Raw genomic sequence first — 26,825 nt, forward strand, 5'->3', positions numbered from 1 at the left:
TGATTTCTGGAGTATCGTACCTTTTGGGGCTGGAATTGTCGTACTTTTTACGTACGAGAATTTCGAAAATTGGGGGAATTTTGGGGAATTTTGGATGTTTTTGAGTTCATGGGGGATATATTATATATATTTACTTTCCTGTGGCATTTATTATAATTTATAAAGCATCTGGGTCTAGAATTGTCGTACATTTTACGTACGAGAATTTCGAAAATTGGGGGAATTTTGGGGAATTTAGGATGTTTTTGAGTTCATGGGGGATATATTATATATATTTACTTTCCTGTGGCATTTATTATAATTTATAAAGCATCTGGGTCTAGAATTGTCGTACATTTTACGTACGAGAATTTCGAAAATTGGGGGAATTTTGGGGAATTTAGGATGTTTTTGAGTTCATGGGGGATATATTATATATATTTACTTTCCTGTGGCATTTATTATAATTTATAGAGCTATTTAGGTATGATCATTGCTTTATATATGATGAAATTTTGGGGAATTTTGGATATTTTTGAGTTCATGGGGGATATATTATATATAATTACATTTCTATGGGACTAATTACTTTCCTGTGGCATTTATTATAATTTATAAAGCATCTGGGGCTGGAATTGTCGTACATTTTACGTACGAGAATTTCGAAAATTGGGGGAATTTTGGGGAATTTAGGATGTTTTTGAGTTCATGGGGGATATATTATATATATTTACTTTCCTGTGGCATTTATTATAATTTATAAAGCATCTGGGGCTGGAATTGTCGTACATTTTACGTACGAGAATTTCGAAAATTGGGGGAATTTTGGGGAATTTAGGATGTTTTTGAGTTCATGGGGGATATATTATATGTAATTACATTTTTATGGGACTTATTATAATTTATAGAGCTATTTAGGTATGATAATTGGTTTATATATGATGAAATTCGGGACGATACTTCGAAGTTTAGAATTTCGAAAATTGCCTTTATATATGATGTAATTTTGGGGAATTTTGGATGTTTTTGAGTTCATGGGGGATATATTATATATAATTACTTTCCTGTGGCATTTATTATAATTTATAGAGCTATTTAGGTATGATAATTGCTTTATATATGATGAAATTTGGGGGAATTTAGGAGATTTTTGAGTTCATGGGGGATATATTATATATAATTACTTTCCTGTGGCATTTATTATAATTTATAGAGCTATTTAGGTATGATAATTGCCTTTATATATGGTGAAATTTTGGGGAATTTAGGAGATTTTTGAGTTCATGGGGGATATATTATATATATTTACTTTCCTGTGGCATTTATTATAATTTATAGAGCTATTTAGGTATGATCATTGCTTTATATATGATGAAATTTTGGGGAATTTTGGATATTTTTGAGTTCATGGGGGATATATTATATATAATTACATTTCTATGGGACTAATTACTTTCCTGTGGCATTTATTATAATTTATAAAGCATCTGGGGCTGGAATTGTCGTACATTTTACGTACGAGAATTTCGAATATTGGGGGAATTTTGGGGAATTTAGGATGTTTTTGAGTTCATGGGGGATATATTATATATATTTACTTTCCTGTGGCATTTATTATAATTTATAAAGCATCTGGGGCTGGAATTGTCGTACATTTTACGTACGAGAATTTCGAAAATTGGGGGAATTTTGGGGAATTTAGGATGTTTTTGAGTTCATGGGGGATATATTATATGTAATTACATTTTTATGGGACTTATTATAATTTATAGAGCTATTTAGGTATGATAATTGGTTTATATATGATGAAATTCGGGACGATACTTCGAAGTTTAGAATTTCGAAAATTGCCTTTATATATGAGGAAATTTTGGGGAATTTAGGAGATTTTTGAGTTCATGGGGGATATATTATATATAATTACATTTTTATGGGACTTGTTATAATTTATAGAGCTATTTAGGTATGATAATTGCTTTATATATGATGAAATTCGGGACGATACTTCGAAGTTTAGAATTTCGAAAATTGCCTTTATATATGATGTAATTTTGGGGAATTTTGGATGTTTTTGAGTTCATGGGGGATATATTATATATAATTACTTTCCTGTGGCATTTATTATAATTTATAAAGCATCTGGGTCTAGAATTGTCGTACATTTTACGTACGAGAATTTCGAAAATTGCCTTTATATATAATGAAATTTTAGGGAATTTTGGATGTTTTTGAGTTCATGGGGGGATATATTATATATATTTACTTTCCTGTGGCATTTATTATAATTTATAGAGCTATTTAGGTATGATAATTGCTTTATATATGATGAAATTTGGGGGAATTTAGGAGATTTTTGAGTTCATGGGGGATATATTATATATAATTACTTTCCTGTGGCATTTATTATAATTTATAGAGCTATTTAGGTATGATAATTGCCTTTATATATGGTGAAATTTTGGGGAATTTAGGAGATTTTTTAGTTCATGGGGGATATATTATATATAATTACTTTCCTGTGGCATTTATTATAATTTATAGAGCCGAGAATTTCGAAAATTGCCTTTATATATGATGAAATTTTGGGGAATTTTGGATGTTTTTGAGTTAATTGGGGATATATTATATATAATTACTTTCCTGTGGCATTTATTATAATTTATAGAGCCGAGAATTTCGAAAATTGCCTTTATATATGATGAAATTTGGGGGAATTTTGGATATTTTTGAGTTCATGGGGGATATATTATATATAATTACATTTTTATGGGACTTATTATAATTTATAGAGCTATTTAGGTATGATAATTGCTTTATATATGATGAACTTTTGGGGAATTTAGGAGATTTTTGAGTTCATGGGGGATATATTATATATAATTACATTTCTATGGGACTTGTTATAATTTATAGAGCTATTTAGGTATGATAATTGCTTTATATATGATGAAATTCGGGACGATAATTTGAGGTTTAAAATCGAAAATTGCTTCTATATATGATGAAATTTTAGGGAATTTAGGAGATTTTTGAGTTCATGGGTGATATATCATATATAATTACATTTCTATGGGACTTATTATAATTTATAGAGCTATTTAGGTATGATAATTGCTTTATATATGATGAAATTTTGGGGAATTTAGGAGAATTTTGAGTTCATGGGGGATATATTATATATAATTACTTTCCTGTGGCATTTATTATAATTTATAGAGCCGAGAATTTCGAAAATTGCCTTTATTTATGATGAAATTTGGGGGAATTTTGGATATTTTTGAGTTCATGGGGGATATATTATATATAATTACATTTTTATGGGACTTATTATAATTTATAGAGTTATTTAGGTATGATAATTGCTTTATATATGATGAAATTCGGGACGATAATTTGAGGTTTAAAATCGAAAATTGCTTCTATATATGATGAAATTTTAGGGAATTTAGGAGATTTTTGAGTTCATGGGTGATATATCATATATAATTACATTTCTATGGGACTTATTATAATTTATAGAGCTATTTAGGTATGATAATTGCTTTATATATGATGAAATTTTGGGGAATTTAGGAGAATTTTGAGTTCATGGGGGATATATTATATATAATTACTTTCCTGTGGCATTTATTATAATTTATAGAGCCGAGAATTTCGAAAATTGCCTTTATTTATGATGAAATTTTGGGGAATTTTGGATGTTTTTGAGTTCATGGGGGATATATCATATATAATTACATTTCTTTGGGAATGTGGGTCTAAATTGTCGTACATTTTACGTACGAGAATTTCGAAAATTGTCTTATATATGATGAAATTTTAGGGAATTTTGGATGTTTTTTACTTCATGGGTGATATATTATATATAATTACTTTCCTTTGGCATTTATTATATTTTTTAGAGCTATTTAGGTATGATAATTGCTTTATATATGATGAAATTCGGGACGATACTTCGAGGTTTAGGATGGGATTTGGGGGAATTTTTGAGTTCATGTGTGATAAATTATATACAATTACTTTACTCTACCCTTATTATAATTTACTGATCTATTTACGTACGAGAATTGCTTAATTTATTATATTAATTTGGGAAATCTTCTGGGGCTAGAATTGTCGTACATTTTACGTACGAGAATTTCAAAAATTGCCTTTATATATGATGAAATTTTGGGGAATTTAGGAGATTTTTTACTTCATGGGTGATATATTATATAGAATTACTTTCCTGTGGCATTTATTATAATTTATAATTGATAATTTCTTTATGTATGATGAAATACGGTCGAAAATTGCCTTTATATATGATGAAATTTTAGGGAATTTTGGATATTTTTGAGTTCATGGGGGATATATTATATATAATTACTTTCCTGTGGCATTTATTATAATTTATAATTGATAATTTCTTTATGTATGATGAAATACGGTCGAAAATTGCCTTTATATATGATGAAATTTTGGGGAATTTTGGATGTTTTTGAGTTCATGGGGGATATATTATATATAATTACTTTCCTGTGGCATTTATTATAATTTATAGAGCTATTTAGGTATGATAATTGCTTTATATATGATGAAATTCGGGACGATACTTCCAGGTTTAGGATGGGATTTTGGGGAATATTAAGTTCACGTGTGATAAATTATATTTATAATTACTTTACTCTGCCCTTATTATAATTTACAGATCTATTTACGTACGAAAATTGCTTAATTTATTATATTAATTTGGGAAATCTTGAGTCTATGGTAAAATAATTGCTTTAAATATGATGAAATTTGAGGAATTTTTAGCTTATAGGGGATATATTATACAGTATATAATTACCTTACTATGACCTTTGAAATAATTTATGGAGCTATTTATGATAATAAAATCCACTTTTATCAATAAAATACGTTCAAAATAGCTTTATATATGATGAAATTTGGTTAATTTTAAAGCTTATGGGTGGTATGTTACATATAGTTACTTTACTATGGCCCTTATAATAATTTATAAAAAATATTAATTATAATATATTCCTATTGTATTGGTAAAATATCTAGTATTAAGATGATTTTTAGTTCAATATTGTCATATACTTTACCTAATAGACTGGTATTTCGTAATTATAGACATCGGAAATTAAGGTTTTAAGTCTTTTATTTTAATAATTAATAAGAGTATTTGTCAAAAAAAAACGAATTATTTAATCGTACAAATGAATATCAAAATTATTGTATCTTTTTTTATATATACGAGACAGGCTCAGATAGGATAACATTATAGGAATTTGTACTTAAAGAGCATTAGGCCTATTTTACATACATAAATTTTTACGTAGTTCTGAGTAATAGAAATTTAATAACGATTAAATATCTTAAAAGCAAAGTAATTTTTATTGAAATGTGTGAAAATAGCTATGAATATTATATAATCATTAGGACACGTAGCAATAAGATTTATCGTATATAGGCCTATGCCCCCATCGTCTTTGTTTTCAGCATAGGCCCATTTCTAAACGCAGTTGTTACTTATTTCCTATCATTCTTTTTACAAACTACATCTATGAGTTGAAATTATCCCTTTGAAAATTGATAGGCCTATGTTGAAGCCAGAAAATATATCTTGAAAAGATGCCAAAATAAAACTTTTACTGTAAAAAGGAAGGAATAGGCCTACGCAATTCCTACATACATAGATTTGAAAATAAATAAAGAACGATTACGATTTTGTACTTTAATGTAAGATTCAATGGAAAATACACTAATAAATATAATTTATGTAGGTCAAAATAAGCGAGGTTTATTTTTTTTACATAAAGAACATAGGTCTAACATATCAAAATATTTTTTTTAACGCATATGGAAGCATCAATAGGCCTATAATTGTTGTTTTAATCTATCAACACAAAATCAACCATGATCTCTATAGAGAGAGAGAGAGAGAGAGAGAGAGAGAGAGAGAGAGAGAGAGAGAGAGAGAGAGAGAGAGAGAGAGAGAGAGAGTGTTACACACACACGAACGCACATGTATAATAGCAGATTAAATTGTTTTTATTAATTAATTTCATTGATATTAAATTACTAATAAATCAGTCACATTCTTGTGATATTGAATTATACTAAATAATTAATTCTTGCAAAATAATTTATTTATTTTTATTATTTTGCCATTTTTCTCCGACTTTGTTTAGTGAATTTATTGTAGTTATCGTACGCGTGGCAACGCTAGTTCCATAATGTTATTATTATTATATATTATCTTTTAATTTTATATTTTCAGGTGATTATAGAGAAATATATACACAAATAATTTTATATGAAATAAAACATACTTTTAATTTATTATAAAATAATTTGTTTAAGTGATGATTTGTAATATTGAGCGGATTTTATTTAATCTCGATAATTTATTGAGAAATTCAAATGTATTTTCCAAACCGTATGATAAATGTTATAAATTAAAACCTATATTAGATATAAATAGTTATATACATTGAGTAATAACATGGATATATTAATAACATGAAATAATTTGCTTTAGAAAACGTTTCCAAATAACTGAGATTTCGTTGAAGGCGAAAGGATGTTTTAACATACGGAAGGGCATTGAGTATAGGCCTATATAGCCATATTCCTTAACAATATCTCTCTCTCTCTCTCTCTCTCTCTCTCTCTCTCTCTCTCTCTCTCTCTCTCTCTCTCTCTCTCTCTCTCTCTCTCTCTCACAAACAAACACACACATTAGACAAGCCAAACATTATGAACTACCATATTGGAATTCAATGTAATACAGACAAAAGGTAGGTAGTAGGTTGGCCAGGGCACCAGTCAACCGTTGTGATACTACCGCTAGAGAGTTATGTGGTCCTTTGACTGGCCAGACAGTACTGCATTGGATCTTTCTCTTTAGTTACGGTTCACTTTCCCTTTGCCTACACATACACCAAATAGTCTGGGCTATTCTTTACATATTCTCCTCTGCCCTCATACACCTGACAACACAGATTACCAAACAATTCTTCTTCACTCAAGGGGTTAACTACTGCACTGTAATTGTTCAGTGCCACTTTCCTCTTGGTAAGGGTAGAAGAGACTCTTTAGCTATGGTAAGCAGCTCTTCTAGGAGGACACTCCAAAATCAAACCATTGTTCTCTAGTCTTGGGTAGTGCCATAGCCTCTTTACCATGGTCTTCTACTGTCTTGGGGTAGGGTTCTCTTGCTTGAGTGTACACTCGGGCACGCTTCTATCTAGTTTCTCTTCCTCTTGTTTTGTTAAATTTTTCTATAGGTTTTATAGGAAATATTTATCTTAATGTTACTAAAAATATTCTATTTTTCTTTATTTCCTTTCCTCACTGGGCTATTTTTACTGTTGGGGCCCCTGGGCTTATAGCATCCTGCTTTCCCAACTAAGGTTGTATACAGCTTAGCATTTAATACTAATAATAATCATAATAATAATAATAAATGAAATTAATGCGTCTATAAGTTTATACGAGTTTTCCATAAAATATACGTTTTCTTTTATTGTATATTCGTTTTCTATTGATAGTTTAACGCGGAGACTTAGTTATATGTTTAAGAAATTACGCAATTATAGATGTTCCTCGTCTGTCTTCTCTTTTTATTTCACATTTCTTGTAATTAGACGGTTTATGGTTTAACGACTAATTGCTCAAAATGGTATTACTATTATTACTAAACAAGCTAGAAATTTAGTAGACATAAAAATGGTTAAAACATAGGCCTACAGGTTCCAACGAGAGCAGCCGCATTGAGAAAAGAAACGGAAATGTGAAATAAACTATAAAAGAATAACAAAAAAGCCAAAGAAAACTATGATATATGAAATGCTAAGTAATTAGTAACATAGAATATTTACTAAGACCTATGCCAAGCTATTCAATAAGAAGTTTGTATCTGTTTTGAATTTCTGAAGATCATTCCACATTTTGGAAAAAGCCAAAATAGAATTCCACATTTTGGAAAAGTATAGTCTGAAATGATCTAAATGCAGAGGATGTCTTTTATACAATGCATCATGGATTAGATGAACGACACTATCAGAAATTATAACCCAGATAATGAATATTAAGGGGAGAGATTAAACCCTAGATAAGGAATTAATAAATTCAATGTATTTTCCCAACAAGATAAGGTGAAGACAAAACAAAAACAACATTCAAAACATTCTGAATAATAGCTAAAACATTTCCAGACGGTAGACATACCACAGCAATTATTATAATATCATCCTTATGAATTCTTCGTTAACTACTCCACTGTCATTGTTCAGTGACTACTCTCCTCTTGAAAGGGTAGAAGAGACTCTTTAGCTATGGGAAGCAGCTCTTCTAGGAGAGGGACACTCCAAAATCAAACCATTGTTCCTCTAGTCTTTGGTAGTGCCATAGCCTCTGTACCATTGTCTTCTACTGTCTTGAGGTAGAGTTCTCTTGCTTGTTGGTACACTTAATCTTATTTCTCTTCTTTTTTTGTTAAGGTTTTTATAGTTTATATAGGAAATATTTATTTCAATATTGTTGTTGTTCTTAACATATTTAGTTTTTTCTTATTTCCTTTCCTCACTGGGCTATTTTTCCTGTTGGAGCCCAAAGCTTATAGCATCCAACTCGGGTTTTTAGATTAGCAAGTAATAATAATAATAATAATGAAAAGAGACCCTTTAGCTATGGTAGGCAGCTCTTCTAGGAGAAGGACACTCCAAAATCAAACCATTGTTTCTAGTCCTGGGTAGTGCCATAGCCTCTATACCACGGCCTTCCACTGTCTTGGGATGGAGTTCTCTTGCTTAAGGGTACACTCAAGCACACTATTCTATTTGCTTCCTTACTTCCTTTCCCCATAGGGATAATTTTCCCTGTTGGAGCCCTAGGGCTTATAGCATCTGCCTTTTCTAACGAGGGTTGTAGCTTAGCAATTAATAATAAGAATTAAGGAATACGCATATCGAACATACATATCAAAGTGGAATTTTCTATCATGAATTACACTTAGGCCGGGAGCACACTAGCGATCTGTGGCGCCACAAAGCCACAGCATCGTGTGGCAGGGATGTGATTTCCCATAGGTTTCTATTGTTTTCAAAGCCACGCCACGCCTGTGGCGGGGATGAGCGACAGAGAGCCACAGTCGCTTGCCACAGTCGCTAGTTTGCGCGGCAAAACTTGAAAACAATGGAAACCTATGGGAGACCACATCCCCGCCACACGATGCTGTGGCTTTGTGGCGCCACAGAGTCGCTAGTGTGCTCCCGGCCTTAGAGTTTTGAATGAGATATAACCTAGAGGAATATTTCAATGAAAAGATATGAATGAAAAGGTTCTAATGTCCTTGACCTACTGACAATCATACTTTGAGTTTTGTCAGGTTTCAATTTCATCCGTATAATCACAACAAATATAAATTTCACCTACTGAACTCGTTAGTTTGACATGCCAGCCAGTGCACTCCACACAGTGAACTGTAAGCATTTCTAAGGGGTCTTTGCAGTGTTTTATTCCCTTGCTGCTTCCAAGTTTAGAGCAGGATAACTGGGATTTTTCACAGCTTACATTTCAGCACTGAAGGGCCTAAAAGGTCCATAACATAGGGTCTTCTTCTTTCCTACCGTTACCCGTACATTGAGGGTTGGGTGCCCGATGCACCCTCTCCAATGCCTTCTATCGAAGGCATCATCCTCTTCCACCAAGCCTCTTCTCTCCATATCATCCTTCACCTTATCTTCTTCCCCACCGTTACCCTTACATTAAGGGTCGGGTGCCTGATGCACCCTCACCAATGCCTTCTATCAAAGGCATCATCCTCTTCTCTCCATATCATCCTTCACCTTATCTCGTTACTAATTTGCTGCCTCCCTCTTAATCTTCTCCCCGTAACACAGTGTCACAAAGCTTAATGTGACAAAATAATGTATATGTCATATTCGGCTAGATTCTGTAAATACAGGTATACAAAAAGATGTGACAGATCCTATATAGAGATCTCCTAATTACGGTCACGAAGTTAGACTGGACTTGGTTTTATTGCTGCTTTTGACCGAATTAATCATGAAGTTCTTGTTTTCAAAGTTTAACTGAGGGGAGTAATTGGTTATTATTGGGTTTTTAAATAATAGATTGCAAAAAAAAGTTGTTGATGGGCACCATACTAACTATAGGAATGAAATATCCGGTGTTCCTCAGGGTATTGTTCGCAGCCCATTTTCTTTTCCTATCATATGCACACGATGTGCTTTGGTCTAGAAAACAAGCTTGTTGCATATGCAGATGATGCTACTTCCTTTGCATACACACAAGATGTGCTTTAGTGTAGAAAACAAGCTTGTTGCATATGCAGATGATGCTACTTCCTTTGCATAAATTCCATATCCTGAATGTAGATATATGGTTGCTGAATCCCTTAATAGAAATCTAGCTAAAATTAGTTCTTGGTGCAAAGTATGGGGTATGAAGTTGAATCCTAACAAAACTCAAAGTATGATTGTAAGTAGGTCGAAGACAGTCGCACCTCAACATCCAGTTTTTTTTGTTTTGAGAATATTTCTATAATTATATATAACTCATTTAAAATTTTAGGCGTTATCCTCTATTGCAAATATACATGCATTCGATTTCTTCTTCAATTCCACAAAAATGGCATATTGAGAAAGCCTTTTAAGATTTTCTGTGATCAATTTATTCTGAGGGAATAATCTGATTCTCTCAATCTATCATGTTTTTTGAGTATTTCTCTCCTATCTGGTCTTCAGCTGCTGACTCTCATCTTAATTTGTTGGAAATAAAAAACTTGCCATGCATTACATTTCTTATCCTTCATCTGGATATTAATCTATGGCACAGTCGTTCAGTTAATTCTTCGTGCATGTTGCAAATTTTTTCATAACTCCGATCATCCTTTTATTATTATACTCCTTAGTACATATTAATTGCCCTGGCTTACATTCGGAGAATATGATACAATTTATGACAACTCACTAGCTCAAGACTAGCCTATACATAACAATTCTAACTTTGGCATAGGCTAATACTAGTGTATCTCATAGGCCTATGCTAATTTTCTAGTCCTAGTTTAGAATTATTACTTGACTACCAATGGTACGTATACATCATAACCTGGCATGTATACATTCCTAACCGGCATGTACACTCCTAGACTGGTACATACACAGGTACTCCTAAACTAGTACTTTACTCCCAGACTGGTACTTTTACTCCCAGACTGGTACCTATACACCTAGACAGACTGGTACTTATACATCCAGAGTGATACCTATACACCCTGGATGGTACTTAATATACACAGACTGGTACTTGTACTCTCAGACTGTTAGGGCCTACCTATACACCCTGACTGGTAATTTTAACCCAGACTGTATTTTTACTCCCAGACTGGTACCTATATACCTGGCTGGTACTTATATACACAGACTGGTACTTTTACTCTAAGACTGGTACCTATACACCCTCGGTGGTACTTGTACACCAAGACTGGTACTTTTATTCTCAGACTGATACCTGTACGCCCTGGCTGGTACTTATATACACAGACGGGTACTTTTACTCAAAGACAGGCACCTATACAACATGGTTGGTACTCATATACCCAGACTGGTACTTTTAAACCCAGACTGGTACCCTTTAATACAAAAGCTCCATTTAGAACAGCAATCATACATCAAAACATGTAATTCTTAGCCTAGGCTACACCGTACTCCTACCTAACCTAACGGCTGCACTGTAATCCCACCTAACCTAACGGCCGCACTGTACTCCCACCTAACCTAACGGTTACACCGTACTCCCACCTAACCTAATGGCTACACTATACTCCCACCTAACCTAACGGTTACACCGTACTCCCACCTAACCTAATGGCTACACTATACTCCCACCTAACCTAACGGCTACACCGTACTCCCACCTAACCTAACGGCTACACCGTACTCCCACCTAACCTAACGGCTACACCGTACTCCCACCTAACCTAACGGCTACACTGCAAAGTTAGCCTGGCTTCACAGCATAACATTGGTGGCATCTAACTCAATAATCAACATTTTCATAAATTATGGAAGAATGTTGTATGGTAGCAACCACAGCATGGAGCAATTTATCAAACCTTTGAAGGTATAAACACAAATAAACACTACTAATGACAACCCGCACAATTCAAACTAAGTCAAGGGCATACCTTTTACAAGGAGTCTCGAATTGTGCGATTTGAGTTGATGCAACCCGGCTCTTGTAGTCTTGTTTACCTTTACGTACTTACCTACGAACACTGAATCATAGATAATTTCAACTTCGAGTGGTTAACTTAACATCTTGATGGTATAACCAATTCTTTTATAGAGTCTACCTTTCCTGCAGTTAATAGTTTGAATAGTCTTGCTGTCTCCATGATGAGAATCACTACTAAACAGTGTTCTAGAAGCTTTTACTCCAAGCTGAAATTAAGTTCATTTCATAATTCATAGATGAATGATCTATTTCAACGTTGTTACTGATCTTAGTATATTTTGTAATTTCTTTGAAACTATTTCTCAGTTTATTTGTTGTTTCACTGTTTTCTTTCTGTAATGGGATACTTTACCTGGTTAGGGTTGTAGCTTAGCTATTAGTAATATATTTAAATAATTATATATATATATATATATATATATATATATATATATATATATATATATATATATATATATATACTTTTCTGAGTGAGGATACATTAACGTGGTGAAAGGGTTCGAGTACCGCCACGATCAGTAAACCTTTACTAGTCAAGGCTACCCATACTAGATTGGTTTGCTTCGAGCGATCAGACGAAGTTCTCCCACCATCACCAATCCGCAGTAGCCAGCGTGATGATGAAAACTGGCCAAACCCCAGAAATTAATTGAGATGTCTGAGGCTTTTGTCCTGCAGTTGACTAGAAACAGCAACATTTTTGTTGTTGTTATTGTTGTTGTTATGTATAGGATGAATAAAAGTCACTGACATAGAAAATATTCATATGTATTTGTTAATAAAATGGAGCAAGTATAGTAGACTTTTGATAATAATTCATTACATTTTTTAGTTATCATGTTATACATTTATGTATATGATGAATAAACTTAGACCTAAGAACGTATTCACAATAAAAAAAAAATATCAATCTATTCCACATGGAAAACTGACTGAAGAGTGTAGGCCTATATAATATCTCCGAGCCTAGACAAACGGTGTATAGGCCTATACAAGTGTGATTTGCTAAAACTACTAAAAAATACTAATTTTTATAAAGATTTGGGCCATTTGGCACATCATCTGTCTTGGAAATTGCAAAACTACTTTTTGAAAAATATCATGTTTTACAATGCTTCCTTCAGAGTGTATAATAATGTATAATATTTTCATTTACAATGTATATCATATTCATAATGGAGGTGATTACATATATATCCATACAGACAGCATATATGTACATGTATGCATCCATAAACATACATATGTATAATACCTTTTCTTAATAATTACAAATATTACCTTTTTTCATTAATTGCATATCAAAGGGAACATGCTTCTTAAATGACAGGTTCACCTGAACAGGTGTAGCTGTAGTTAACAAGTTTTTCTTTCATACACATGCTCAGATACACCTGTTCAGGTTAAGTTCCACAGGTGTTCCTGTATTTGTGCAGCAACCTGTCTAAGATTATACCAGTTCAATATACAAGTCTAGTCTGAGACCAGAAATATATAGGTTGAAGTTGAGGATTTGCTAATTTCAGTGCAATATTCTGCCATTTTATAGATCAGACGAAATCTCTGAGTCAGCAGTTTTCTTCCTGAATGATCTGCTGAGAAGTTCCATATTAACAATCTAGTGATATTTCTGTAATATTCTGTCCTTTTATAGATCAGACGAAATTTCTGAGTCAGCAGTTTTCTTCCTGAAAGATCTGCAGAGGCATAAAAATTGGCCACAGTAGCTGACATTCGTCTAAACGATCTTCCGAAAGATTTGCCTTAGATATTTTTTAACTTCTTAAAGGGTTTTGTCTAACTTTATATCTTTATCTTCTTAAAGAAGTATACAAAATCATTTAAATTTAATTTAATCTAATTATACTTTTAAAAACAAAACATACCTATGTTTTGAAATGGTTAATTTTGATCTCGAACCAAAGATTAAAATTGAAACTGTCTTCTCGAAGACGTTCCCAATCTTAAACTATATTTCTATCAGCAAGACAAGCTTAAACCTGATCATATTTCTCAGAAACATTACTCAGGGTATAAGCTTTACCTCCAAAATAAAATTTTGCAAAGATCCTCCTCAAACGCCATCTTAAAGTACCAAGAATCGTCAGGCGATCCAACTACTCGCTGGTTAGAGTGTTAGATATATCGCTTGGACCAGCAAGACAACTAAATATTGGTTAAGAATTATATACAAATATGTATTTACAATATCTCCACATCCGGGACGCGAAGTGATCGCCGCGAGAGATGCACAAATGCTGGATACCTGCTCATAGGACACGGGATCTAGTATTTAGCTACGTATATATACAGAAAGTATAATGTCGTGTGACATTGAATGTACAAATTGGAAAGTTTTCAAGAAAATATGGCGGATATGTCATCTACAGAGACTGGAAAATATTTCTAAGTGAAATGGAATTTGAATATGGATTTGTATGGCATATATTGTGGTTTGAAATTTTCCTCATTTATGATTTTTCTGAAATGTCAATAATAGAATTATTCTAAGGAAAATTTCTGATACATATATAAATTTTAGTACAGTATAATAATTTGCATATTTTTTCCAGCTCATTGAATCACACTTCAAAATCAACATATGATTATGTATGTATGTGTATAATATACACAATCTAAACTTGAGAGACTTAATGAGCATGTTATATACATACATACACTTACATGTAAACAAGAGAGAGAGAGAGAGAGAGAGAGAGAGAGAGAGAGAGAGAGAGAGAGAGAGAGAGAGAGAGAGAGAGAGAGCACATTTGTGGTTCCCAGCGACGTCACATCAAAGACATATATATGTAATATCCTGCGAACAGATGACAACTTCGTAATTACAGTTTACTAATAACAACGTACCGCTTCGCTCCAGCCTGTATATCTATATATATGTATAATGGAGTAGTGAGTGAGAGTAGTAGAAAGGTTCAGTTATCTCATTACAATACATGTATCTATGGAGGAAATAATATATAGGTGAAATAGGTCACAAACAGTCGACCTACTCTGGCTGGCATCCTAGCGTTTAAGGTCGCAATGCCAAACATAGTTGACTATGTCTTGGACTGCGACGGATGTTCGTAACGATGAAAGGATGCAAATAAATAAATATTTAGAAAAAAAGCTGACTTGAGCAAAAAATATAGTCGTTTTTCTCTCTTATAAAGAAGAAATTTTGCGACCCATTCCACCGGGGGAATACTAAGAACAGAACTTGGTGCAATCTTGGGTTGCCATCTCTCGGTGAACGAAAAGCTCCCCTGAGATGAGGGCGGTTTGTTATTGTTGGGTTCTTCTTTCGTGGATGGCAAGAACTTGAGGATGCTACAGGACCAAACCCAATGTTTTGTCCCGAAATCTTCATGTTGGTGTTATGTTTTCTACTTCCCTGTCACTTAAACATGTTTCTGTTTTTTTTATCTAGTAACATTATTTTATTTTTTTTTCTAGAAATTACATAAAATCATTGCACGACTAACGTTCAAAACCCGTTAAATTTGGTAAAGCAAACCCTAAAAGATAATTGCACATATTCCCATCACGAATATAGCCAACACAATTGTGCCACTTTTATAACTACCTAAAATTTACTTAACAAGAAGCTAATTGCATTAACAATAAAATTCACCTAGAATTAGCACCATTAATGACTTATGATAATTTTTCAACTATGAAATACTCATAACAATAGTTAACATAACACCCTATTAGGAGCACCGCCCGAGATTTAATCCTATATTCCTTCAGAGTAGAATTCTGTTCTTAGTTTCGGCAATGGCCTAACCGTCGGCTGACAATCCAAGGCCACTCCACGGGTTGGGGAATTCCTTCGGGAGCCATCTGAGGAGGCCGGAAGAGGATGGAAAGCTAGGGAAGAAGCTCACGAGAAGAAGCTGCGGGAGGCGGCCCTGCTGGATGCCGCCTTCGAGTTGTGGTCGCTCATGTCGCTGATGGAGTCTGTGTCCTGTTGGAATCCATAAAGAATTGTTAGTAAAATGTGGTTAGGGGATGTAGATCATTTCGCTGCTTACGCAAAGCTACTCTGCGTACCTTACGGGTAAGTAAAGGAAATTTGGAGATTAGGTTCAACGTAAAAGAGATGACTGTATATATATATATATATATATATATATATATATATATATATATATATATATATATATATATATATATATATATATTACATATATATATATATACACACACACACACACATATATATATATATATATATATATATATATATATATACACACACATATACACACACACATATATAATATATATATATATATATATATATATATATATATATATATATATATATATATATATATATATATATATATATATAGATTGTGAATGCAATTACTGTATACATTTGTATAGTTATTTCTTTAAATAAGACAGTCTACCGAAGAAGTTGATACTTTATTTGTCAGTCACAGAGAACATTTTGTCATATCAAGAATTTCTTACATAATAAGTTCCTTGTGATGATTTCAAAAGTCACTAGTCATAACATTTTACCGATCTATTAATTGAAACCACAAACATTAAAGTACTTCAAGAAGGTTGTAATATATACTAAGTACTTAAAATAATAAAATTTTACAGTTTTATAAGTCATGCAGCATTCCGTTGATTAAACTTGGCTGTGAAATTATATTAATAGATATTTATGAATGAGACCAATAGTCGAAAAAGGGAGTCATATTATTCTGTTTATTAATGCAAGATGGTGAAGGTATACAGAGGAAGAGAAACATGCACAAGAAAGGAACAGGGAAATATAGAACAATTAAAGGTGTCAGTGAGGGAAGAAATATCTAGATTTTATAGAGAAATCAAGAGAAGGAAGATAAACTTCCATACACATAAGAGTCATCTGTAATAGACGCTAACATTGGATAATGTGGCAAGAAAGGGAGAGGAATTGGGGATAATAGAAAGGACAGAACTGCAAGATATGGCAAGGGAAAAATAATAGTTGAAATGAAGCATTGAAAGACCAGGGAGAAGAAAAGTTACAAGATAAAGGCCAGGAGCACACTAGCGACTCTGTGGCGCCACAAAGCCACAGCATCGTGTGGCGGGGATGTGGTCTCCCATAGGTTTCCATTGTTTTCAAGTTTTGCCGCGCAAACTAGCGACTGTGGCTCTGTGTCGCCTTTCCCCGCCACACACGTGGCGTGGCTTTGAAAACAATGGAAACCTATGGGAGACCACATCCCCGCCACACGATGCTGTGGCTTTGTGGCACCACAGAGTCGCTAGTGTGCTCCCGGCAAAATGAAGAAATCAGGTGAGTCATAGTGGGAAAAAATTAAAGATTCATTTTCGTGGTGAGGGAAATTGAAGAATCTCACAATGAAAATATAAGAAAGTTGGTTGGATATGTAAATCTTTGTGAGACTGGAGAGATCGAAAGGTATCTATAAGATCAAGAAAAGGAAAGACACAAGAGATTTAATTTTATAGGAGTTAGGAGATATGTGCAGTACCAAGGGAAAGATAAAGTTTATTTTGGAACGTAGCAAGGACTGAGAAATTATAAAAAGGAAATATATAAGATAAGGAAAAGTTAAGAAGCACAAGATCCAACTTAAGAGAACCAAGGGAAGGATAGCTTCTTTCAGAGGGACATGAGAAGGACTGAAAAATACAGAAAAGGGAAGACTTTAGATGAGGAAAAGGAAAGAAACATATCTAGTTTTAGAGGACCCAGGGAAAGATAGCTTCTTTCAGAGGGACATGAGAAGGACTGAAAAATACAGAAAAGGGAAGACTTTAGATGAGGAAAAGGAAAGAAACATATCTAGTTTTAGAGGACCCAGGGAAAGATAGCTTCTTTCAGAGGGACATGAGAAGGACTGAAAAATCCAGAAAAGGGAAGACTTTAGATCAGGAAAAGGAAAGAAACATATCTAGTTTTAGAGGACCCAGGGGAAAGATAGGTGATTCAGAGGGACATGAGAAGGACTGAAAAATCCAGAAAAGGAAAGATTTTAGATCAGGATAGCTTCAGAGGACCCAGGGGTAAGATAGGTGATTCAGAGGCACATGAGAAGGACTGAAAAATCCTGAAAAGGAAAGGCTTTAGATCAGGAAAAGGAAAGAGACACAAGATCTGATCTCTTAGGAGACAGGAGAAGTTCTTTTGGAAGGAAGCGAAGACCGAAAAATCAATGGAAATGAAGTTTTGTAAGAAGAGGAAAGCGAAACACAAGATCTGGATAGGTATGAGTGCCGTGCCAAAGGAAGACCGTCTATCCATCTATAGGTCATCTAGGGGTCACTTACACGAACCGGACGGTAGAGTTCTGTCTGTGGGTACACGACAGTCGAACCGCCGTCTCGTTCGGCCATGGTCTGGTGCTCCTACGTAACGATAAAGCGTGGGTGAGAGAAAGGGATTTTTTTTATACAAGAGAAGTGACTTAAGGCTTCTCTAGTAACTGGAGAGACGAGTGAAGGGGAAAAAAAACTAACGTTTCTAGCAAGTGAAGGAAGGGAGTGTGCACTTCTTTCCCTGTGAGAAGTGATATTACAATTTTTTTCATTGAGAAAAGTGATTATACACTTCTTTCACTGTGAGAGAAGGGATCATTACACTTCTCTCACATTGAAAGAAGGGAGTGTACATTTCTTTTACAGTGACAGAAGTGATTGTAACACTTATTTCACAGTAAGAGAAGTGCTTGTAACACATTTCACAGTGAGAGAAGTGATTGTAACACTTTTTCACAGTGAGATAAATGATTATACACTTCTTTCACTCAGAGAAAAGTGACTATACCCTTCTTTCACTCAGAGAAAAGTGACTATACCCTTCTTTCACTTTGAGAGAAGTGATCATACACTTCTTTCACTCAGAGAAAAGTGACTATACCCTTCTTTCACTTTGAGAGAAGTGATCATACACTTCTTTCACTCAGAGAAAAGTGACTATACCCTTCTTTTACTTTGAGAGATGAGAGCATTGGGAACTGGACCTTTATCAAGAACAAGTTGGTCTTTAAACATTGTCTGGACTTGAGAGTTTAAGGAAATACCGTCCATAACACCAAAGTCTTTAGCAAAAACCAAAAATCTCTTTATGTTTCTCAAGATAATATTTAAATCAAATGATCTTTATACAGTATATAATGAATAAGCACCTTTACTTTTTATAATACATTTTTTGACAGGCATTTTTCATTAAACTTACATATATTTGGAAGGCTTTTTTGTTTTTAAGATGTATTTTAAATGAAAAATTTGATATGAATCTAAGTTTTTCATGTATTTTAAATTAAATTTAATATGAATATAATTTATTTTCAAGATGCACTTTAAATGAGAAATTAAATATGAATCTAATTTCTTCTCTAACTGAGGCAATTTTGTCTTATTGTAACCACAATAAATCACTTTTAATCAACTGAAATCAAAGATTTGCAAAGTCAATATAACTAATTTTAATACTATCAAATCCGAACCGTATTTCCACCACTGGAATCTTAGAATAATTATCTCATTGAAATAAAACAGGAGAGAGAATTTCAATTGAAAATTTTGGGAAAGGAAAACTGCAATAATCATTTTATGCCATGCATACATGCATTCAAGAATTTAATATATGAAGGAAAGCATTCTTGGTGCATTCTTTTTGCTTGCACAAATCTAAAATAAGGAAAGCATTCCTGGTGCATTCTTTTTTGCTTGCATAAATCTAATATATCTATTGTCCTTTGAAAGGAAATCTGCATGAAATAAGTTTATTATAAAGGTAAGAAGTTGTCATAATTTTGTTTATTTAAGAGAAGTCATACGAGAACCTTTATTGTTTTTCAGTCAAATGAAAACCTATTTTTCTAACTCATATTTTTCTTAAGTGTTGGTACAAAATTAAGTCAATGTATGCACTAGGTATTTTTTTTTTATTAAATGAGTAAGAAGTTGTAATGTTTTCATTTAAGAGAAGAGTCATAGTTTTATATACTTAATATATTCATAAAACTGCTCTCTCTCTCTCTCTCTCTCTCTCTCTCTCTCTCTCTCTCTCTCTCTCTCTCTCTCTCTCTCTCTCTCTCCTTACATCTGATATAATTAAAGTCAGTACCATGTAAAAATTGAGAACGAAAAATGCGTCTCTCTTTTTTTATTTTATCTTTTTCTCTTTTCTCTCACTATCTCTTTTCTTTTTTTCTCTTTTTTGTCTCTCTTTTTTTTCTCCTTTCTCTCTTTTTTATTTTCTTTTTCTCTTTTCTCTCTCTCTCTCTCTCTCTTTTTTATTTTCTTTTCTCTCTCTCTCTCTCTCTCTACTTACATCTGATATATGCTGCGAAGAGAGTGCTTTTGATGAATAGAAACTCTCAGCTCCCAACGTCCGAACGGGTGGTCTGACCGTGGTTTCGTCGTAGGAGCGTGCCACACTCATCGTTCTGAAATGATAATAATAATAATAATAATAATAATAATAATAATAATATTTATAATGATAATAATAATAATAATAATAATAATAATAATAACAATAATAATGATGAATTTTCACTGGTAGGTTTACTGATTGTTAACAAGGAAAAGGACAATTTATTAGAGAGTATAAAAATAAAGTTTAATAGCCTTCCTGTGTACCACAGATTATACAATTGCTAATAAATACCTTCATGTGGACGCAAATTCAAATTAAAAATTCATAATTGGTACCTGAATTTTTTTTGATATGAGTTCTGTATGAATTGAGAAAAAAAAGTAAGAATTTGGCTATGATTTGGCCTGAAAGAGATCTGAATTCATGGTCGTTTACTTTAATTTACAGAAATTTATGCCCCTGGCAAAAGGTATCTATTAGTTCTCATCCCTTTTACATACTTTGTAAACTTATACCAGTGGGTTAGCAGGCTGACACAGGTTTGAATACTCAGTTCACCCTAGCTTTGGAGATTAAAACATTCATATCCTTGGATGACTAAATGACAGAAACAAGAGATTACTTTCTCCAAAACTCACCTCTTCATAAGCCCTAACAAGAGTTTTGTATACTTATTTAAGTGGGCTGGTAGGCTAACACAGGTTTGACTACTCAATTCACCCTAGCTTTGGAGGGTAAAACATCAATTTCCTTGAAAACTTATGACTAATTGCCTGAAATAAAAGATGGATCTCTCCACAACTTACCTCTCTCCATCTCTGAAGGAGAAACTGACACCAAATTCAGAATTCAAGTCGTGGTTACTGCCGTGATGCAGCCTGTCGGACGATCGCGACCTCATGGAGCCCGGAGGCAGCTGGTGGTGGAGGAAGCTGTCGTTGAGGTGTTCCCTGGAATGGGACCTGGAGCGATTGATCCGGTTGGTGCTGCCATGGATTGAGGCGGTCTTTAGGCTCTCTCTCCTGCTTTGGCGCCCTTGTTGGTGATGGTGTTTTGGTGGGAGAGTGGCTGAAGTCTGCTCCAGAAGATCAACAAATGCCTGCTGGGAGTTGGCCAAGTCAGATCTGGCGTCTGCTCCGATCATGACTCTCGGCTCGCCGTTCTCGCCTCGGCTCACTACGGAGGGACGGCGAGGTGCCGGGCCCTTGACGCGCGGTATTAACTATGAAGGAGATGTTCATGTTTTAGTTTCATTGTATTAAAAAAAAAAAACAATTCAAAAGGGGGACAAAAAAACTCCAAAAAGTTACAGTTAAAAGTCATAATAACTACAATATTACGGTAAACAAAGATGATCAAATCCCATTCTGTTATCAGGTAAGCATAAAGAATATAGATTTGGCATCCTTCTCTCTCTCTCTCTCTCTCTCTCTCTCTCTCTCTCTCTCTCTCTCTCTCTCTCTCTCTACAACACTTACATATAAACATATTAAAAAATACAAAAAGTAATGAAATCTCATGAAAATTCATGGTTCAATTTTTCATATATATAAGCAGTGGATCATACAAGTCCACGTAATCTTCAAGACTTTGAAATATATGAATGTAAAGGTAAAGCGCTATGACACATGGATGATGCAAATATACTTCTCAAGTATTAGACTGTTAGTCTACATAGCATTATATCTCACATACAGAGCATAAATATATGCATGCATTCCTAAAATATCAATCAAAAGAATAGAACTGATAGCCATTCAAAGGTAACTAAGTACACACATACACGTACTTTTCCCTAAATGCATAAACTCACAGTACAGTACTGTACCATGTTAGTATACCAAATGTGAAACACACTCAACTACTTCAAGAAGCTGATGAAATTCTCAAGACAAATAAAATCTTATAGTATGGGGTTAAATTAATCAACTGAGAATGTTAGTCCACATCAAAAAGTCCTCAGGAAAACAATTTCTGTAATCATATGCTCTCAGTCCCTAGGTCCTCAATCGAAGACTAGGTTAGTCTACAAACCCTCAAGACAAATAAAATCTTATAGTATGGGGTTAAGTTAATCAACTGAGAATGAAGTCCTCGGGAAAACAATTTCTGTAAGCATATGCACTCAGTCCCTAGGTCCTCGATAGAAGACTAGGTTAGTCTACAAACCTTCAAGACAAATAAAATCTTATAGTATGGGGTTAAGTTAATCAACTGAGAAGTTTAGTCCACATCAAAAAGTCCTCAGGAAAACAATTTCTGTAAGCATATGCACTCAGTCCGTAGGTCCTCGATAGAAGACTAGGTTAGTCTACAAACTTTCAAGACAAATAAAATCTTATAGTATGGGGTTAAGTTAATCAACTGAGAAGTTTAGTCCACATCAAAAAGTCCTCAGGAAAACAATTTCTGTAAGCATATGCACTCAGTCCCTAGGTCCTCGATAGAAGACTAGGTTAGTCTACAAACCCTCAAGACAAATAAAATCTTATAGTATGGGGTTAAGTCAATCAACTGAGTATGTTAGTCCACACCAAAAAGACCTCAGGAAAACAATTTCTGTATGCATATGCACTCAGTCCCTAGGTCCTCGATAGAAGACTAGGTTAGTCTACAAACCCCCATAGTTCCATAGGCCGCAAGTGTTTCGAAGATACATATCCAAAGACCATCCTGTGTTAGTTTACCGAGTACTCGAGCTTTTTTTCCAAGCACATGAATACACGTAAACAAGGATACATACACTCACCACGGGGGGTAGGGTAGTGTGCACCCCAACCGATCTGTCCTCTGCGTAAGAGCTGTTGGACTGCCGGCTCTCGTTCATTTCTGAGCGAGTCGGTCGCATGGGGCGGTCTGGCTTTTCAGGATGTCTGGGGCCCTGTAAAAGTAGATTGGATTATCTATTAATCAATTCATAAATTATTTCAAAGATTGATCAATTTGCTTATTGTGGAAGCAAACAGTATGGTCAGCTTAAAACCATTATCTTATTGAAACCTGACGAAGAGAGAACCTTTAAAAGCAAGGAAAGTCAAAGAAAACAAAGAATATAGACACAGAGAAATTCAAGATTTGATTCATCAAGACATAAAGAACTGTAATTTTTGAGGCAATACTTGGTCTGACTACTGAAGGAATAGACCTCCTTAGCGTTAGCAGAAATGAATACAATATGGATCATCAATTAGTGAGTGAAACTTTCTAAATAAGTCCAAAGATAATCTTGTTTCAAATAGGAAAAATAAAGTCTGAAATTATTGATGCATTGTAATGATATGGGACAAGGATTTGAGCTGTGATAGCACAGCATATCTCAAAGTACGTAATCTAACTTGCCAAAAATCTAAGATCATAAGTAGTTACTGAAGCAGCAGGTATTACTGCCCATCTTGGAATTCATATTAAGGATATGCACAATCATTAGTCCTGATGCAATGCATGCTATCAACGCACGAAAATAAACTAGAGAACTTGTACGGGAGACATCATCTATTGAAAACAAAAGTCACGGAAAGCTAACCAAGAAAGATGTGCCGTGAATCCGAGGATGGTCCATAGAACTCTCCGAAGATGTCTCGTGTATCATGGCCCGTCGGTCCAAAGTGCTTGCCATCCCCGCTCCTCTTGCTCTCAAGAATGTAGGTGCACTGACCATCTGTAAGATATATACAAGTGTTACCTTGATGGTTTTGCAAGAAATTTTACCAAGTTATTTTGGTCAATATGATATCTCACAGGAGGTAACTATAAAGGAGAGGGAATTTCCAGTCCCCTCGTCCCGTCTCTTTTAGTCGCCTTTTACGACACACTGGGATACGTTGGCGCTATTCTAATTGTTGTTATGCCCTGCTACCTCCCAAAATTGTGCCATGGTACATAGGATATTTTGGTCAACGTAAGTACAGTTCATTTGACACACAGATTAAGATTCATCCTTTAAAGAAATGCTCTGAATACAGATGAGTATGTTTATATCAAAATATATAGAAACACTCTCGTCCAAGAGTCATAAAAATACGTATGAGTTCACTAACCTGTTCAAGTGATTTATTATTTCTCCTTGACCTGAGACAACAGAGAACAAGACACAGGAATAGAAGCAGAACCAGCAACGAACCAATGGTTACCAGTGCAATCAGCATCACTGTGGAAATAAGGAAAAATATAAATAACTTTAGACACTCTGAGCCTTAAGATAATCAAACAAAATAAAGAAAATAAGAAAATTATGTAAATTCATCAAAATCACAACTGTTTTGATTATGTAGATTAAGGAACTAATAGGTTGCATTTGAATTGTTTAATTGTCAAGTAAATATATAGTGATCATGTACGACAAATTCAACTCCCTAGCTTGTTTCTCTTGAAGACCTTATGGTAGTTCAAATAGCTAAATCCTTTCCATTATTGTACTTCTCAAGGACTGCTACTTCTCATCAAGAAAAGGAAATGATATTTCAAAGGAACTAACTAAAGAAAAACCTTTACCTCGAAGATTCATCTGACACCTTTCTCCGCTGAACCACTGCGAACATCTGCAACCTTTGGTTCCATCTTCGTTGGTGATACATTCACCTTGGTAGTTGCAGAAGGAACATTGCTCTGTCTGAACTGTAGAGAGTAGAGAAGGGTATGATCAACATGTGGGGGATATAAGGAAAGTAATGCAAATGGCTACACAAGTTATCAATCTTGTGTATTTTATGATAATATGATAGTAGTTGAATGATTCCTGCTGGTCTGTCTGGGCATTAATGGGTAAGCAAGGATGTTATTGATATGTTGTTGTTACAGAAATATCACTGCCCTGTTTGATCATTGTCAATTGGGCAATAATATTTTACATTGGAAGTACCCTGCATGGGTTTCAAAGATTATGACTATTATTATTATTACTTGCTAAGCTATAACCCTAGTTGGAAAAGCAAATTGCCATAAGGCCAGGGGCTCAAACAAGGAAAATAGCCCAGTGAAGCAAGGAAACAAGGAAAAATAAAATATTTCAAGTAAAGTAACAACACTGAAGTAAATATCTCTTATATGAATTATAAAAATTATAAAAAAGTCTGCAGTAGCCCTTAGAGTTAGCATGGATGTTGACTGCAGCAGTTAAGAGCAATCAAGATACTTTTCCTTGTAACCAGACTGGAGCATAATACGAAAGGATTCAAACTCCCGAAAGCAATTGCACTATGCTTTGTACTACTTACCAGCACATTCTCTGCCTGGCAGGTCACCCATGTCCTTGAAACCATCTCTGCATGTACATAAGAAGGAACCAGCTGTGTTGAAACAGTGGGCGTTATCAGAGCAGTCGTTGTGGTCCTCGTGGGAACATTCATCGAAGTCTTGAGAGGCCAAGACGGCCACTTCCCGGTTGGCGAAGATCTCGCTGTCTCCAAGGGCGTAGTTGCTTCCTCTTAGAGAAGATTCCAGGGCACTTTTTACCATAAATTCACTAATCATTTCTTCATCATTATCTGATTTTATCAACTCTACTTTGATCTCTGCAACGACTCCTCGTTCCTGGGGAAAAGTAGGATTTACTCTATTATATGTACATGTGTGAATACTAATAAAGATATCTTACATGTTTTTTTCAAATTTAGTCCTGTTCCTAATTCCACAGTCCCTTTTTTGTTATTTTTAGGCATATACCAGTGAAGTTAAGGGTAGGCTCCACTTTCAAGGGGTGCCAATCGTAAAAAATATTTCCCAAAAATACACTAATCAAGACACGCTAATGAAATTTTCAGGCATTATTAGCACTATAATAAGGCATATCCTCTGTAAGTTTTATCATCGTATTAAGACTATACTACAGACTCCCATCTGAGTATTTGGAAGGCTAACTATGTCAAGTATTCACTATGGAATGTAAATAATTCTTATTCAAATATGCAACTGCAATGATTTATAGAAAAAAGTTTCATGACTTTTGAATATACCATAAACTACACAACACACTACGTACTGTTGGGTGGCCAGATGCAGGTATGGCCATTTCTCTAGTATCAGTGAATTTGGTAACAGTGGCGGAGCGGTAATGAGGTCCTATCTGTGATGACGACAGTGCTCCATCCAGCCCGTGAATGGTGATGTTGGCAAGATCTTGAGTAATCGGGTGCGAGATGTTACGAAGGACGGGATCGAACACTAGCTGACCGTCGGTCATTCCATCCAGAAGCAGTTGGACATTGTAAGCAACAGATGCTGTGAG

At 34.3% G+C, this 26,825-nt stretch overlaps 1 protein-coding gene across 1 annotated transcript in view; it reads right to left on the bottom strand.

The window, feature by feature from the left end:
• Positions 1-13,992: 13,992 nt before the first annotated feature.
• The window catches only part of LOC137635607 (uncharacterized), a 38,778-nt gene continuing 25,945 nt past the window's right edge, over positions 13,993-26,825 (bottom strand). The window contains 10 exon segments of the mRNA XM_068368064.1: positions 13,993-16,207; positions 18,547-18,624; positions 20,555-20,669; positions 21,409-21,824; positions 23,352-23,483; positions 24,126-24,260; positions 24,640-24,749; positions 25,094-25,216; positions 25,816-26,131; positions 26,580-26,818. Coding sequence (XP_068224165.1) covers positions 16,124-16,207; positions 18,547-18,624; positions 20,555-20,669; positions 21,409-21,824; positions 23,352-23,483; positions 24,126-24,260; positions 24,640-24,749; positions 25,094-25,216; positions 25,816-26,131; positions 26,580-26,818 — 1,748 coding nt within the window. The 3' untranslated portion in view covers positions 13,993-16,123.

This window comes from Palaemon carinicauda, unplaced genomic scaffold, assembly GCF_036898095.1.
Source record: "Palaemon carinicauda isolate YSFRI2023 unplaced genomic scaffold, ASM3689809v2 scaffold148, whole genome shotgun sequence".
NCBI classification, from domain to species: Eukaryota; Metazoa; Arthropoda; class Malacostraca; order Decapoda; family Palaemonidae; genus Palaemon; species Palaemon carinicauda.